At 47.4% G+C, this 14,785-nt stretch overlaps 1 protein-coding gene across 1 annotated transcript; it reads right to left on the bottom strand.

Annotated features, from left to right (window-relative positions):
• Positions 1 to 2,288: 2,288 nt before the first annotated feature.
• Positions 2,289 to 8,502, bottom strand: LOC145800007 (protein MAINTENANCE OF MERISTEMS-like). Its single transcript, XM_082889659.1, has 6 exons — positions 7,996 to 8,502; positions 7,707 to 7,868; positions 7,020 to 7,613; positions 6,842 to 6,940; positions 6,548 to 6,633; positions 2,289 to 2,292 (listed from the first exon to the last, which is right to left on the bottom strand). Exons 1-6 carry the CDS (start codon positions 8,500 to 8,502, stop codon positions 2,289 to 2,291), a joined length of 1,452 nt encoding a protein of 483 aa, XP_082745785.1.
• Positions 8,503 to 14,785: the final 6,283 nt, after the last annotated feature.

Here is a 14,785-nt window from a genome sequence, read left to right as displayed (position 1 = left end):
GAGTATTTTTCTGTGCCTTTGATTTATTGCTTAAATCAGGATTTTCAAAATTTTGATGAAAACAGCGAGGAAGAAATTCCCCCAGTTTTGCAACAATTAATTGATCAAGAGCAGGAAAGATTTGTTAAACCTTTAATGGATGAAATCACTACTGTGAATGTTGGTACTGAGAAGGACCCGCGGCTGGTCCAGATCGGGTCCACGTTGTCTTCAGAGGAGCGCGAGCGCTTAGTCGCTTTATTAAAAGATTTCAAAGATGTTTTCGCGTGGTCCTATGAAGACATGCCTGGAATCGATCCTGAGATTGTACAGCACCGGATCCCTCTTGATCCAGAGGCCCGCCCTGTCAAACAGAAACTCAGAAGGATTCGCCCGGACTGGGCCCTCAAGATTAAGGAAGAGGTCACCAAACAAATTGACGCAGGGTTCCTGCTAGTATCTGAATATCCAACTTGGTTGGCCAACATAGTTCCGGTGCCAAAGAAGGATGGCAGAATTCGGGTCTGTGTAGACTTCAGAGATTTGAACAGGGCCAGTCCGAAGGACGACTTCCCCTTGCCGCACATCGACGAATTGGTGGATTTCACGGCAGGACACGCCTTGCTTTCGTTTATGGATGGTTTCTCAGGCTATAATCAGATAGTGATGGCACCCGAAGACCGGGAGAAGACTGCGTTCACTACCCCGTGGGGGACATATTGTTATAGAGTGATGCCATTCGGGTTGAAAAATGCTGGAGCTACGTATCAACGGGCAGCGACTACAATATTGCATGATATGATCCATAAGGAGGTCGAGGTGTATGTGGACGACATGATTGTCAAGTCCAAAGATAGAGAGGGCCACTACACCGCCTTACAAAAATTCTTTCAACGGATCAAAGAGTTTCGGCTGCGACTGAATCCCCAGAAATGCACGTTTGGTGTTACAGCAGGGAAGATGCTAGGGTTTCTGATCAGACAAAGGGGCATTGAGGTCGACCCTTCCAAAATCAAGGCCATCTTAGAAATGCCACCACCAAGGACTGAAAAGGAGGTGCGAGGCTTTCTGGGTAAAGTGCAATTCATAAGACGGTTTATTTCTAAATTAACCTTGACTTGTGAACCACTTTTTGGCCTCCTGAAGAAAGGAAAGAAATTCCAGTGGGACGACCAATGTCAAGTGGCTTTTGAGCAGATCAAGGAGTATCTACAGAACCCACCCGTGTTGTCACCGCCAGAGCCGGGGAGACCGTTGATACTGTACCTTTCGGTAACTGAGACTACCATGGGCTGCATGCTCGCGCAGGAATCAGAAGACAAAGTGGAAAGGGCCATCTACTATCTGAGCAAAAAGATGCTAGATTACGAGACCCGCTATATGCCATTGGAGAAGGCTTGTTTGGCCTTGGTATGGGCAACCAAGAAGCTGCGGCACTACCTGTTAGCCCACTCAGTAATGTTGGTTTCGCGTTTGGATCCTATCAAATATCTCTTCGAGAAACCAGCACTTACGGGTAGGCTGGCTCGCTGGCTGCTGTTGCTCTCCGAATTTGATTTGAAGTATGTGACGCGCAAGTCAGTAAAAGGCAGAGCGGTAGCGGAGTTCCTTGCCGACCACCCGGTTGAGGGGGATGAAGCGGTTGAGTATCTATTCCCAGATGAAGCCATTCTGCACGTCGAAGATGAAACTTGGACAATGTACTTTGACGGAGCGTCAAACCAGTATGGGTATGGGATATGGGTGTTGCTGATAGCGCCTGATGATTCCCGTATCCCTTTAGCATTCAAGCTCCGGTTCAAAGTTTCCAACAATGAAGCAGAGTATAAGGCATGTATTGCTGGCCTAGAAGCAGCCCTGGAACTAGGGGCAAGACGAGTGGACGTCATTGGGGACTCTAACCTTGTCGTGTCTCAAGCAAAAGGAGATTGGAAGGTCAAGGAGGAAAGGATGATAACCTACCACCAAACCTTGGATCTGTTAATTCCTCGGTTTGAGAAGCTAAATTTCACCCACCTCGTAAGAGAGAACAACAGGTTTGCAGATTCACTAGCAACTCTATCTTCTATGATAGACATCCCGTCCGGAGTCCGGATGCGTCCAGTCATTATTGATCAGAAGTTTGCGCCAGCATACGAGTCGATTTCCGCCATAGATGAGGTTCAAGACGGTAACCCCTGGTACTACGACATCTGGAACTTCTTGGAAAAGGAGACATATCCACTAGGGGCAAATGCCAAGGATAAGAGGGCTGTCAGAAGAATGGCTGCTCAGTTCGTTATCTGCGGGGGAAATTTGTACAAAAGGGGTCACCTGGGAATACATAAGCTCTGTGTAGAAGCTGAAGAGTCAAAGCGCCTGATGGAAGCCATCCATGGGGGGGAGTGCGGTGCACACATGAATGGAGTAATGCTGGCCAGAAATATCCTCAGACAGGGCTACTACTGGTCAACCATGGAGGAGGATTGCATTGGTTTTGTTCGGCGATGCCATAAATGTCAAATCCATGCAAATCGCATGAACATCCCGCCGTCAAAGCTGTACAACATGACTTCGCCATGGCCTTTTTCAGTCTGGGGAATTGATGTGATCGGAGCTATTACCCCGAAGGGGTCAAACGGGCATGAGTTTATCCTAGTAGGGATAGATTATTTCACAAAGTGGGTCGAGGCCCAATCATACGCAGTGTTGAAGGCGTCGCATGTCGCAAAGTTCATCAGGAACAACATCATCTGTCGCTACGGGGTGCCAAACGAAATAATTTCAGACAATGGTTCCCACTTCAAGAAAGAAGTGATAGACTTGTTGGAGAAATACAATGTGGCTTTTCATAAGTCATCTACATACATGCCACAAACCAACGGAGCGGTTGAGGCCGCCAACAAGAATATCAAGCATATACTACAGAAGATGGTGGAAACCTATCGAGATTGGCCAGACAAGCTGCCATTTGCTTTGTGGGGCTACAGGACTTCAATCAGAACTTCTACTGGAGCAACTCCATATTCATTGGTCTATGGAATGGAGGCTGTTCTACCCATTGAGATTGAGGTCCCATCATTACGAGTATTGGCTGAATGCCAGATAGCCGAAACAGATTGGCAGCAAAGCAGATTCGAAGAACTCATGCTCTTTGATGAAAGAAGACTGAAAGCACTGTACCACATCCAAGGCTATCAACGCAGAATTGCCCGGGCTTTCAACAAGAAGGTTAAGTCTAGGAATCTGAAAGAAGGAGATTTGGTGCTCAAAGATAACCGAGCTCCCATCCACGACCCAAGGGGCAAGTTCAAACCTAATTGGACTGGTCCTTACATCATCAAAGCTATCTGGTCAGGTGGAGCTGTGGTTCTGATGGATCTAGATGGCTTGGAGTTCTCACAACCGATCAATATGGACAAGTTGAAGAAATACTATCCTTGAGGGGCTCGCTAGGCCGAAAACCCGAAAGGGCGACCTAGGCAAAATTCAGAGCACAAAAAAAATTATTAGAAAATATAAAAACTGAGCTCGCAAGGTTGAAAACCCGCAAAGGGCGGCCTTGGCAAAAGTTAGAGCGCAAAAGGAGAGTGAAAATACTCGAGTGAACCCAAGCCTGAACTACGTAAGGCTTGATTCCCATCCTTGGGATACGTAGGCAGCTTCATCTTGAAGTTCAGCCATAAATTTTTCCCCGATCAACTCTGTCCATTTTGATCATCTCAGTCATTTCTATCCATCAGCATTTATCGTGATCTCCGGTACAGTGCTGTTCAGACTAGGGGCAACTTTCCGTTGCCGCGACGATGCAAAGTTACTCAGACTAGGGGCAACTTTCCGTTGCTATGAAGTGCCGCATTGTTCTTCAGACTAGGGGCAACTTTCCAGTTGCAGGGATCTGGGGTTGTGCATTTCAGTGACAGATTTTCGGCATGTCCAGTTCTGATCCACATCGAAAGTAGTTTTGAAAAGTTTTAATAAAAGTTGACTTTGTTCAAATCAATCTTTTTACGACTTAGACCATTTTTGGACCAAAAGCGGAAAATTTTCAGTACCATAACTTTCAATTTCATTGATTTCAAAATAGAGTTCTCCTGCTCTTGCATTACAATCGAGGTTGCTTATTTTAGTACATTTATAAAGAAAACTTGAAAATGCTAAATAAGCAATAAATTCGGGGCATAGTTGAATCAAGTATCTCTGTGTCCCCTCCCAGAGCTGGACGGAGCATCTGATGCCAAGCTGGGCCCAACCTGTGCCTCCTCATTGAGCCAATCCACGCACTCATCGGACAAGGTGCAACTGAAAGTGGAAGCAGGGGCCAGAAGCTCTCTAGTCCTCCATGCTGTGGCATATCGGGCAAGCTGCGCCCCCCGGATCGGAAAAGCGGCTGGGTACTCAATCCCCTCCGGTGGACAGGTCTGATCATGGCCAAACTGACGCAGAAACCGGAACGGAAAATAGAATACACAATGGGTTAGACCAATCAGTTGGATCCCGAGCAACCGAGACATACTGTAGCTCATTGCCGGGAGGTTGAGCCAAGGGCAACGCCAAGCAATACCGTCTGCGGACAAATTGCACATCCAATCGAACCACCACCTTTTGTCAAGAGCATTGACTAGGCGCTGCCGAAAGAAGTAGCCTCGAGCTGAATAAGCCGGGCAAGAGTCCACAACCTGCAACTTATCCATTAACCATACCTAGGGGAGGGATGGAAAATGAGAGAATAAAGAATAGAGAGATGTATGATGAGAGAAAAGTAAGACAAAGGTTTTGAGAGAAAAATCGAGCCTGAGGGTCGAGTGATGTGAGCAAATATATATGTAAGGTTGGATGGGAAACATTACCTGCAATAGCAGCGGACTCCCAGCAAACCTAGTCGCCTCCCGGCGATAGACAGAATCTAAACCCATCAATGTCTCGGCCAAAGTCATGGCAATACAGCTCTTTCCTTCTCTCAAACCTTGGGCGACTTCAATCAGGCGAATGCTAGCCCCGCCGAAGCCCGAGGAAAGCAGAAAGTGAGACAACATGCATAAGCAGAGGGCGTGTTGCCGGAAACCCTGCCAATAATGGTTACTGCGGTCACCAGCGTCGGAGAAACGATGGATCAAGCCGAGGATGTCCAGCTCTCCACTGCAGATCAGAGATCGAGCGTCATGCGCTGTCAGCCCACACATCCGCCCTAAAGCCTGGGCGTGACCAAAACGGAGCTGGGGCAAGATCACTTCAGAGCACTCGGACTCCATCAAAATCTGAAAATCTTCAAAAGTGGGACACATCTCTTGGCCGCTAAAGCTAAAAACATGCGTCACTGGATTCCAGAACCTTGCCGCGGCATGGAGAAAAGGAAGTTGTAGCGGAGTACGGCTCAACGTGATTAGTGCATTCAAGCCGAAACCCCGGAAATTTAGCTTTTCCGAGCCATCTAAAGAAGAAATCCAAGATGTGACATTTTCTGCGAGAAACGCCTCCATCTTTGGCTAAAACTAAGATGAAATGAATGTTCCCGAAGTTGAGGCTTTTATAGAAGGAAAAACACTATTCACGGGAACACGTGTCAAAAATCTGGTGGCTGCAGGACTGAATGGCCGGCCAGCTACTTTTTCTGGCTGGCCAGCTATTTACTTTCTGCAGAAATGGCTGGCCAGCCATTCACTTTTTGCAAAAATGGCCGGCCAGCTCCCAAGGATGACTGGCAATGCTGCAGTATATCTCCTTGACCCTGTCTTATCCTTCGAGAGAGAATTCCAAGCATTTCCGGGCAACAGGAGACTCAAAGGCCTTCATCTCCCTCCGTTTCGGATGCGTTCCGATCGTCAAAAGTACACTTTGTTTTTGTTAAGGTGTTTTGATTTTCGAGTTGTTGTTTTTGCTTATCGAGTTGTTTGTCGAGCGGACGTGTTTCGTGTTTTTGAGTCATTACGCTCTGTTTAAGCAATCTTTGTTTAAAGTCTGGTTTATTGGTGTTGTTGCATTTTGCTTATCGAGTTGTAAACTTTCTAAGGTCCTGTTATATCTTAGTAAGTTGAGTTGTTTAGTTTGTTGCGTCGGTTCACTACCTGACTTGGTGATTACACAATGCGCATTTCCATTTTATTTTTGTGCAAAATAAATTGATGCGATACGATGCTAAAAATACAAACACCTTTTCAAAAGCTATTTCATTTCATCATGCTTTACAACATACAAAGGTACAAGTTTTACAAAAATAAAACTGCCTAACAATGTGCAAAGTGCTACAAACTACTAGCAAAAAGAAAAATAAAGTAGGAAATAACAACATCAAAGTCCTCGGGAGCGGGAACGAGAAGCACGCCTCGTCCTCTTTTGCGGGACGGCCTCCACACCATCATCTGAGTCAGAGCCGTCATCCTCAGGGTCCTCCTCAGCCTCGCCTCTGTTCCCCGAGCCAAAACCGGAGCCTCCCTCCTCAACAGATGTCTCGAACTGACGGTTGGTAGCCTCCTCCTCCTCCTCATCAGACTCCACCTCCACAACATGAGCCCTGCGTCTGCGGACAGGCCCTCCTCGAGCTCCTCGATAAGGCCTAGATGGCCCGACTCCTCGGGAAGGCCGAGATGACCCCGCCCCCTGAAAACGCTCAGATGGCCCAGCTCCCCAATGAGGCCCAGGTGGCCTGGCCTGCGGCTGACCGGACCAGGAAGGCATCTGAAAACAAAGAGTTCAATTCAAATACATCAGTCCAAATATGTACATCAGACACAGATACAAGCAAAAGCTACATGAAGTGGGTGCATGTAAATACAGTGCACAAGTGAGGTGTGTGGCAGATGTGTTCTACACAAGTAGTCAATCGATGCAGTGGAAATCAGCATGTCATCAGAAGTATGATAAATGCCAGAAAACTGAAGGGTACCTGAATGCCTGCGACGGACAACTGTGCCTCCCTGCGCAGGACCATGCCCTCGAGTGTGGCCACCAGCCCAACCACCTCCTCTATGTACCCTCGCGATGGCTGCAAAAATGAGCTCATAATCATCAGTAAACAGAAGAGTGTCTAAACATCTGAATGATGAATGAAAAGTGGAGCATACCGGCGGTGAGTCCGGGTCAATGGCATATCGATCACTGGGCATCGGAGGCTCTAGTGGGATCGGGGTCGGAGAGCTGGCCCCATACTGCCATGCCATCAACTCAGTAGGCATATCTGGCCATCCCAGATGAGGATGAATCGACGGGGTCGGAGGAAACGGTCTACTCCCACCTCTAGATGTGCCAGCCCTGCTAGAAGAAGGGATGTCTGTAGCTCGAGCCTGAGCCTGGTCCGAGGATGACATACCGGCAGGTCTCATCATCGGAATACGAGCTTCTGTCAATGGAGGCATCAAATATATGTGACGATAGGTGGCGTAGTCCCCCTCCGCGACATATAGCAAAGCATCGCTGCCCAGCATGGCGCCGACTACCTCTGAGTAAGAGAGCCTGTCAGCAGTCCGCATACTAGCTGGAGGTACCGCGGGAACATCCTGAGAAAGATACCCCCGTACCTGGCGCAGAAAGCGCTCCCCCAGGAACCAGACTCTGCCAACTGGCCCTTCGAGCAGGACCCTATACCGGGAGATGCCTGACGCTCCGGTATACTGAAGTAGGAGATCATCACCCAAGAGTGCCCAAGGCTGCCAAGTAATCTGCGGATGATAAATGCATAAACCAATCAGAAATCAAGAATATACAGAGCAAGTCAAAGATGAAAATGAAAAGAACTGAAAGTTCTGAAGTACCTCTGAGTGTCGCACAGTGTCGAAGTACTGTCGCAGGCGAACCAGGGTCTCTCGAGGCCTCGCCCGGTGCGGGCCCTCAAATATCAATGAATATGGGGTCACGGGAATCCCCACCACCTCCAGCTCTGGGGCTAACGATGGGAAGTATACATAAGCCCATAGCTGAGAAAAACAGTGCAGAATGTAAGTACGAAATGCTGAGAGCAAAATGCAGACTGTAAAAGTGCGCTGTGGGTGCAATGTACGAGTAATAAAGAGCAGAAATATAAATCGAGGGGACAGAAAATACCTCCCAAGCTCTCCAGTAGCCACCAAGCAAATCGCCCCGCCCGCGGGAGGTCGCGCGCATGTAAAAGTAGAGGGTAGCCAGGCCAGCGCCACCCCAATCATATCTACTGACCTGTGATAGGTCAACCAGAGCGCTCAACAGGTATAGCCCAATGGTGTTCCCTCTGTCGGCGAACAGGGTAGTCCCGAAGAGGAACATCAGGAAGCCACGAGCATACTGCTCTGTCTCCTCGGGAGTCTCGGGCACCATCTCTGCCCGCCGAAAATGGGAAGAGAACCAAGTGTATCTGACTCTCCCTGAAACCCTATCAACAGGTGGGCGAGCCCCCAACAAATACATCCAGGCGGCCTCCCACTCGCCCATATCCTCATCATAGGGGATGGGCCAACCTCCGACATCAAGGCCGGTCAATACAGCAAAGTCAAAAGGGGTCATGGTCATGTCCCCGGTAGCAGAGAAGTGAAAGGAATTGGTGGTGTCCCACCATCTCTCTACCAGAGCTGCCATCAAGGTCCTCCTGACAGGACAGCGTGACAACCCGACACAGAAGGGGCCAAACCCCGCCAAGTCTACTAAGTCTCTGACGCCCTCCGGGAGCTCAGCATACCAATCCCGCGCCATGGTGGAACCATATCCTCGCACACTGCGGGAACCACCCTGCATTCAGAATGAATATATGTGTCAATAATGAAATAAATGGGCTGTATACCAATGATAATGAAATGGGCTGTGTGCCAATAAGATGAAATGGGCTGTGTGCCGATGAAGTAAAATAAGCTACATGCAAATTCTATCTACCTGGGCTGGGTGTTCAGAAAATTTGAGATTTGGGCTGCGTGTTCAACTTTCAGTTAATTTGTGGGCTGCGTGTTCACTATCTACCTGGGCTGTGTGTTCAGAAAATTTGAATTTTGGGCTGCGTGTTCAACTTTCAGTTAAATTGTGGGCTGCGTGTTCACTATCTACCTGGGCTGCGTGTTCAGAGAATTTGAATTTTGGGCTGCGTGTTCACTATCTACCTGGGCTGCGTGTTCAGAAAATTTGAGATTTGGGCTGCGTGTTCAACTTTCAGTTAATTTGTGGGCTGCGTGTTCACTATCTATCTGGGCTGCGTGTTCAGAGAATTTGAATTTTGGGCTGCGTGTTCAACTTTCAGTTAATTTGTGGGCTGCGTGTTCACTATCTACCTGGGCTGCGTGTTCAGAAAAAATTTGAAATTTGGGCTGCGTGTTCAACTTTCAGTTAATTTGTGGGCTGCGTGTTCACCATCTATCTGGGCTGCGTGTTCAGAGAATTTGAATTTTGGGCTGCGTGTTCAACTTTCAGTTAATTTGTGGGCTGCGTGTTCACTATCTACCTGGGCTGCGTGTTCAGAGAATTTGAATTTTGGGCTGCGTGTTCAACTTTTAGTTAAATTGTGGGCTGCGTGTTCACTATCTACCTGGGCTGCGTGTTCAGAAAATTTGAAATTTGGGCTGCGTGTTCAACTTTCAGTTAATTTGTGGGCTGCGTGTTCACTATCTATCTGGGCTGTGTGTTCAGAAAATGTAAAGTGTGGGCTGTGTGTTCACTTTCGAATTCGGGCTGTGTATTCGACAAATCAGTGTTTGAACCGTGTGTTCTAATGTGGGCTGTGTGTTCGCAATTAATTAATGAGCCGAGTGTTCAGAAATTCAAGTGTTGAAACTACATGTTCAAAATGTAAGCAAAGTACTATGTCATAAGCTAAATGTTTAAGCATGGCGAGGGTGCGAAATGTAAAATACAGAAGATGAGGTAAATACCTCTCGGGCCTCGTGAGAGAGATGCTGCTCCGGCTCTCTGAGAAGCAGATCCGTGGGTGCTCTCTCGTCAAAACTGGTAAAATGACGGAAAACGGCACGAGGGAGGACGTGCGCTGCCGGACGGTACCTCTCGGGCATGAAAGGTCGGGTCCTCGGGGGTAGAGTCGTGGGATCGAAATCATCCCCGGCACCTGGAAAACCGCCACCATGGGAAGAAGTACCCGCCATTTTCAGGAATCTGCAAAAGGAGAGCAAAAATGAGCAAAATGAGCAAAAATTGGAAAAAGTCAACAAAAGTCAACTCTCGGGAAATAAAAAGTCAACAAAAGTCAACTCCCGAGAAAATATTCTAAATATTAAGATGAACTTACCTCAAGTGGTGAAAATGCAAAAAGAAGCTCTGAAGCCGGAATTTAATCGCTCCAAAGTGTTTAAAACTAAGTGTTTTTACGAAAACAATTTGCGCGAGGCGTTGGGAAACGCGCGTAAAACTCGAAACTGGAGAGAAAAGTGTTGAAAGAGGCAAGAAATGAAGTGAGGTTCGGCTGCCATTTATAGGCCTCAAGCCTTGGGTGAAAAGGCATGCAAAAAGGAGGGGAAAAGACCAAAATGCCCCTGGGAAAAGGGCATGGCCGGCCGGCCTCTAATTATAGCTGGCCAGCCATCTGCTTTTTGCAGAAATGGCCGGCCAGCCATTAGCTTTTGTGGAAACCGGTTGGACACCCCCCCCCCTTGGGAAGATAAGTGGCCGGCCATGCTCTCCACATGCTCACCTAGCTCTCTGAAAATTTTGAGGAAGATCGGAGTTCCGGGGACCTGAAAAAGTTCAAGAAAAGTACACTTCCGGTCGCGAAATTGCTCTGTCGGGACATCGGTTTCGAATTCTGACATGTGTCTCATCATCATTCATCAAAATCAAAGTGTATCCTTTTTGAATGAGTTGTAACCTTTCAAAGAAGCAGATCGGAGGCCGTGATCGAGTTACCTTTGCCGAAACACGTTTTTCCGTACTCGTTGTTTCACGGCAAATGAACACCCTGATTCATGCTCATTTTGTACTATCATGCACATATCTTGCATTCTCATGGGCATACTCACATCGTCATGTACATTTCTTGACATTGGCATACCTCCGTGATCGAGCATACGTTGTTACGCATGTCCCACTCTTGCATTGCGATGCATACGCTTACCGGCACTGCGTGTGTCGAACTTTCGGAATCACATCAAATATATGTTGTTAGCATATTGTACTTGTTGCGATTTCTCTCTTTTGCAGGCACGATATTGTATGTACGGTTCAATTGAGGCTGGTGCGACCAGACGAATCGCGCAGGTATCGTATCTTCTCCGTGTGAGACATGGCGGAGATTGAATAATCCTCCGCATTCTTAACTGCATGAAATGTAGTTGTTGCTTTGCATTCTTGCTTAGAACTGTTGCATCTATTTGCGAATACTTGCTTCATTACAACTTGCTGCATTTGCATAATCATTGGGTTACCTTCGGCTTCTTGCATGTCATTTGCATTTTGCCCCCTGCCTGCGGGCATGCCTGCGGGCACATCTCTGTTTATCTTGCCTGTTTGTCTAAGTCTTCGGCCTTGTCAAAAATGGGTCGTCTCGGGGCTTTGACATTCACTCCCGTCACTTGTGACTTCCGAGTTCTGTCAAAGAGGGGCAACTGTAGACACCCCATTTTTGACCGACCTTAAGACTCAGACGTCACCGATTGAGCGCTTCGTGATGTTGCATAATGTGCTCGTTCTGAAGTTTCAGAGTCGCGGCCGTAAGCCCTGCCTCCGGACTTCCGAACCCTTTTTTGTGCCTTGTCTCGGTTTGCGAACCAGACTCGATTTTCTCTGTTTCTTTTCCTGAAGGGAGGGAGAGGTCCCGTAGACCATCTCTCAATGTCCGTAGGCTACATTTGGTGGCCGTAGGCCATTTTGCCCATTTCGGAGTCCGGTTCCCGATTTTCGGAGCCGTTAGGCCGTGTGCCTCGGTTCGGGACCGCTTAACCATCTCCTATTGCTCTGAATTTTGGCATACATCTTATTTCATCCCTTTTAAGGGACACTGGGGGTTAAGAAACCCACTTCGAGGTCGAATACCATTTTCGGTGCTTAACAGCCCATTTTCGGGACCCCGAACTGCGTGTTTTGGCCCCGGAACGTTCGTTTTGCAACGGTTTTCGTTTATTTTTGGCAGGTACCTCTGTTTTATCACAGGGAAGGTCACTGAAGGGTGGGAGGCCAGCAATTGTTGCAGCAACCAGTTATTTCTCTTCCGGAGCCTCCCGGCGCCCGTTTTTCGCACTTCCGGGCTAATGTTGAATACCTTAGAGCTAGTGTTGCCAACTTTCAACCACATATCTGTGATCTACACATCTGGGAGGCCACTAAAAGTTGGTGGCTGGCCATTAAGGTCACCTGACCCTTTTGACCCCTTTCTTCCGGGCTAATGTTGAACCCCTTGGACCTTTTTCTTGAACTTTGAACCACATATCTGTGATGTACACACCTGAGAGGCCCCTAAAAGTTCATGGCCGGCCAGTAATTCAACTTGACCCTTTTGACCCCCTCTTTCCGAGCCATTGTTGAACCCCTTGGGCCCACTTTCTTGGAATTTCAATTACATGGTTGTGTTGTACACACATAGGGCTACCTCCCCAATATCTGGCCGGCCAGAAAAGCTTGTTGACCCTTTTGACCCCTAGCCGGCCGGCTAGGGGGTGTGTCCGGCCGGCCACCTCCAGCCAAAGTGAGAGGCCGGCCGTGTTCTCCTCACTGTACCCTTTCCAGCTGTGGGGCAATATCCCCCAGATATTTTCTGTATCCGGGAGATATTTTGGGAGAGAGTTATGCTCTCCAATTCACCCCCCTTTTACACCCCTTTCTTGACCTTATAACCAGCTGAGGGTCTTCTTCTTGAGGGTTAGAAAAATTCCTCTCCAAGCACAAACCCTAAACTCCATTGTTATCCTTCTCAATTCTCCAAAAAACCCTAACTTCTTAACCTTCATTCCTTCTACACCACCAAGCTCTACCACCACCATCTCATTTCCAGTAGCAAGGGAGGATTCTTGAAGGCTAAAGAAGCTGCAAATCAACCCAAGAAGCAACAAAAGCTTGGATCTTCAAGGGTAAGTTACACTTTGATCCTTTTGACCCTTTTCCTTGATCTATTTCTAAGCCTCATTTATTTTTGGTTTCAAGCTTCGGCCCTAACTGAAAAGGGCCATATTTTGAGCTCATCTTCACTTCTCATTAAGGGCTCAACCCTGTTTGAGCCCTCCATAATACACTTGCTTCATTGATCATCTTGTATGTCATAGTTTTGCATGCTATTTTTGACCCATGAGCAATTTATTTTCGAGCATGTTGTAAACTGATATGAGGCATATTTTGAGCCCCTCTTCAACATTGGAGAAGGGCTCAACATTGTTTGGTGTTTCCATATGTCACTTGTAGTTATATCCCCTATTTGGCCCCATTTTTGCATAAATTAGTATCCCTCTTTGCTTCTGTTTTTGGACCTTGGTCCGAACTGAAAGTGGTCTTATTTTGGCCTATACTTCATGTTTCATTCACACTTTTTTTCTGTTTGGTGATTATTTTATATACTTCATGTTATAGCACCTTTTGAGCCTTGTTTTGCATCACATTTTTAGCATGTTTGTATACTGATTTGAGGTCTGCCATATACTGTAAATGTTCATATTTTTGGTTCATCTTTAGTGTTATAGAAGGAAATTTTTCAGTTTGAGTTTTTCTTATACCACTTGCTTCATTACCCCTCTTTTGGCCCCTATTCTTGCATGCTATTTTTGCCATACCTATACTGGCTGTTTGGCCTTGTTTATAACTGGAAAAGTGCTTATTTTTGGGCTTTCTAGCTTCTGTCTTTGCATTGCATGTCCATGTTGTGCATGTTTAGCATGGCTATAGGCCATTTTGGGTGCCTAATGTTGCATTTCGGGACAATTTCATGCATCTGGTATCATTTCGCTACATTTCGGGACTGTTTTTCCCCATATTTTGTTGCTGAAATTCTGTTAGTATGCTTGCATATCTTTTTTTGCCATTTCCATGTCATTTTAGCATCGCCTCGGTTTGCGTGCCCGTGTGCACGCATTTCGAGGCACTCCATTTTTATCCGACGGCATCCGATGTGAGTGTGGCTGAGGCTCACTCATGTTGGTATAAGCCCATTTGCCATTTTCATGTCATTTTAGCGTCGCCTCGGTTTGCGTGCCCGTGTGCACGCATTTCGAGGCACTCTATTTTTATCCGACGGCATCCGATGTGAGTATGGCTGAGGCTCACTCATGTTGGTATAAGCCCATTTGCCATTTCCATGTCATTTTAGCGTCGCCTCAGTTTGCGTGCCCGTGTGCACGCATTTCGAGGCACTCCATTTTTATCCGACGGCATCCGATGTGAGTGTGGCTGAGGCTCACTCATGTTGGTATAAGCCCATTTGTCATTTCACTGCATCTATCATCGCCTCGATTTGCGTGCCCGTGTGCACGCACTTCGAGGCATCCCATTTTTACTGCATCTATCATCGCCTCGAATTGCGTGCCCGTGTGCACGCACTTCGAGGCATCCCATTTTTACTGCATCTATCATCGCCTCGATTTGCGTGCCCGTGTGCACGCACTTCGAGGCATCTCATTTTCACTGCATTTAACATCGCCTCGATTTGCGTGCCCGTGTGTACGCACTTCGAGGCACCTCATTCGCATCGTTTCTGCCATCGCCTCAGTTTGTGTGTCCGTACGCACACACTTCGAGGCACCTCATCTTCATATCATTCTGCCATTTTCTCGGTTTGCGTGCCCGTGTGCACGCACTTCGAGGCATGTCATTCCATAGCATTGTGTATGTTAGGATTATATCTTAGTTACATTTCATGCATATCATGCATATTGCATCATGTCCGGAATAGGAGTTAGCCCGGGCACGGGAAACGAGGTACATTTCGTACTCCGAGTGACGGAATGTG

This window comes from Camellia sinensis, chromosome 9 (assembly GCF_055761805.1).
Source record: "Camellia sinensis isolate YWXY chromosome 9, ASM5576180v1, whole genome shotgun sequence".
NCBI classification, from domain to species: domain Eukaryota; kingdom Viridiplantae; phylum Streptophyta; class Magnoliopsida; order Ericales; family Theaceae; genus Camellia; species Camellia sinensis.
The sequence above is the reverse complement of the archived record's forward strand: the minus strand, read 5'-3'. Positions and strand labels throughout refer to the sequence as shown.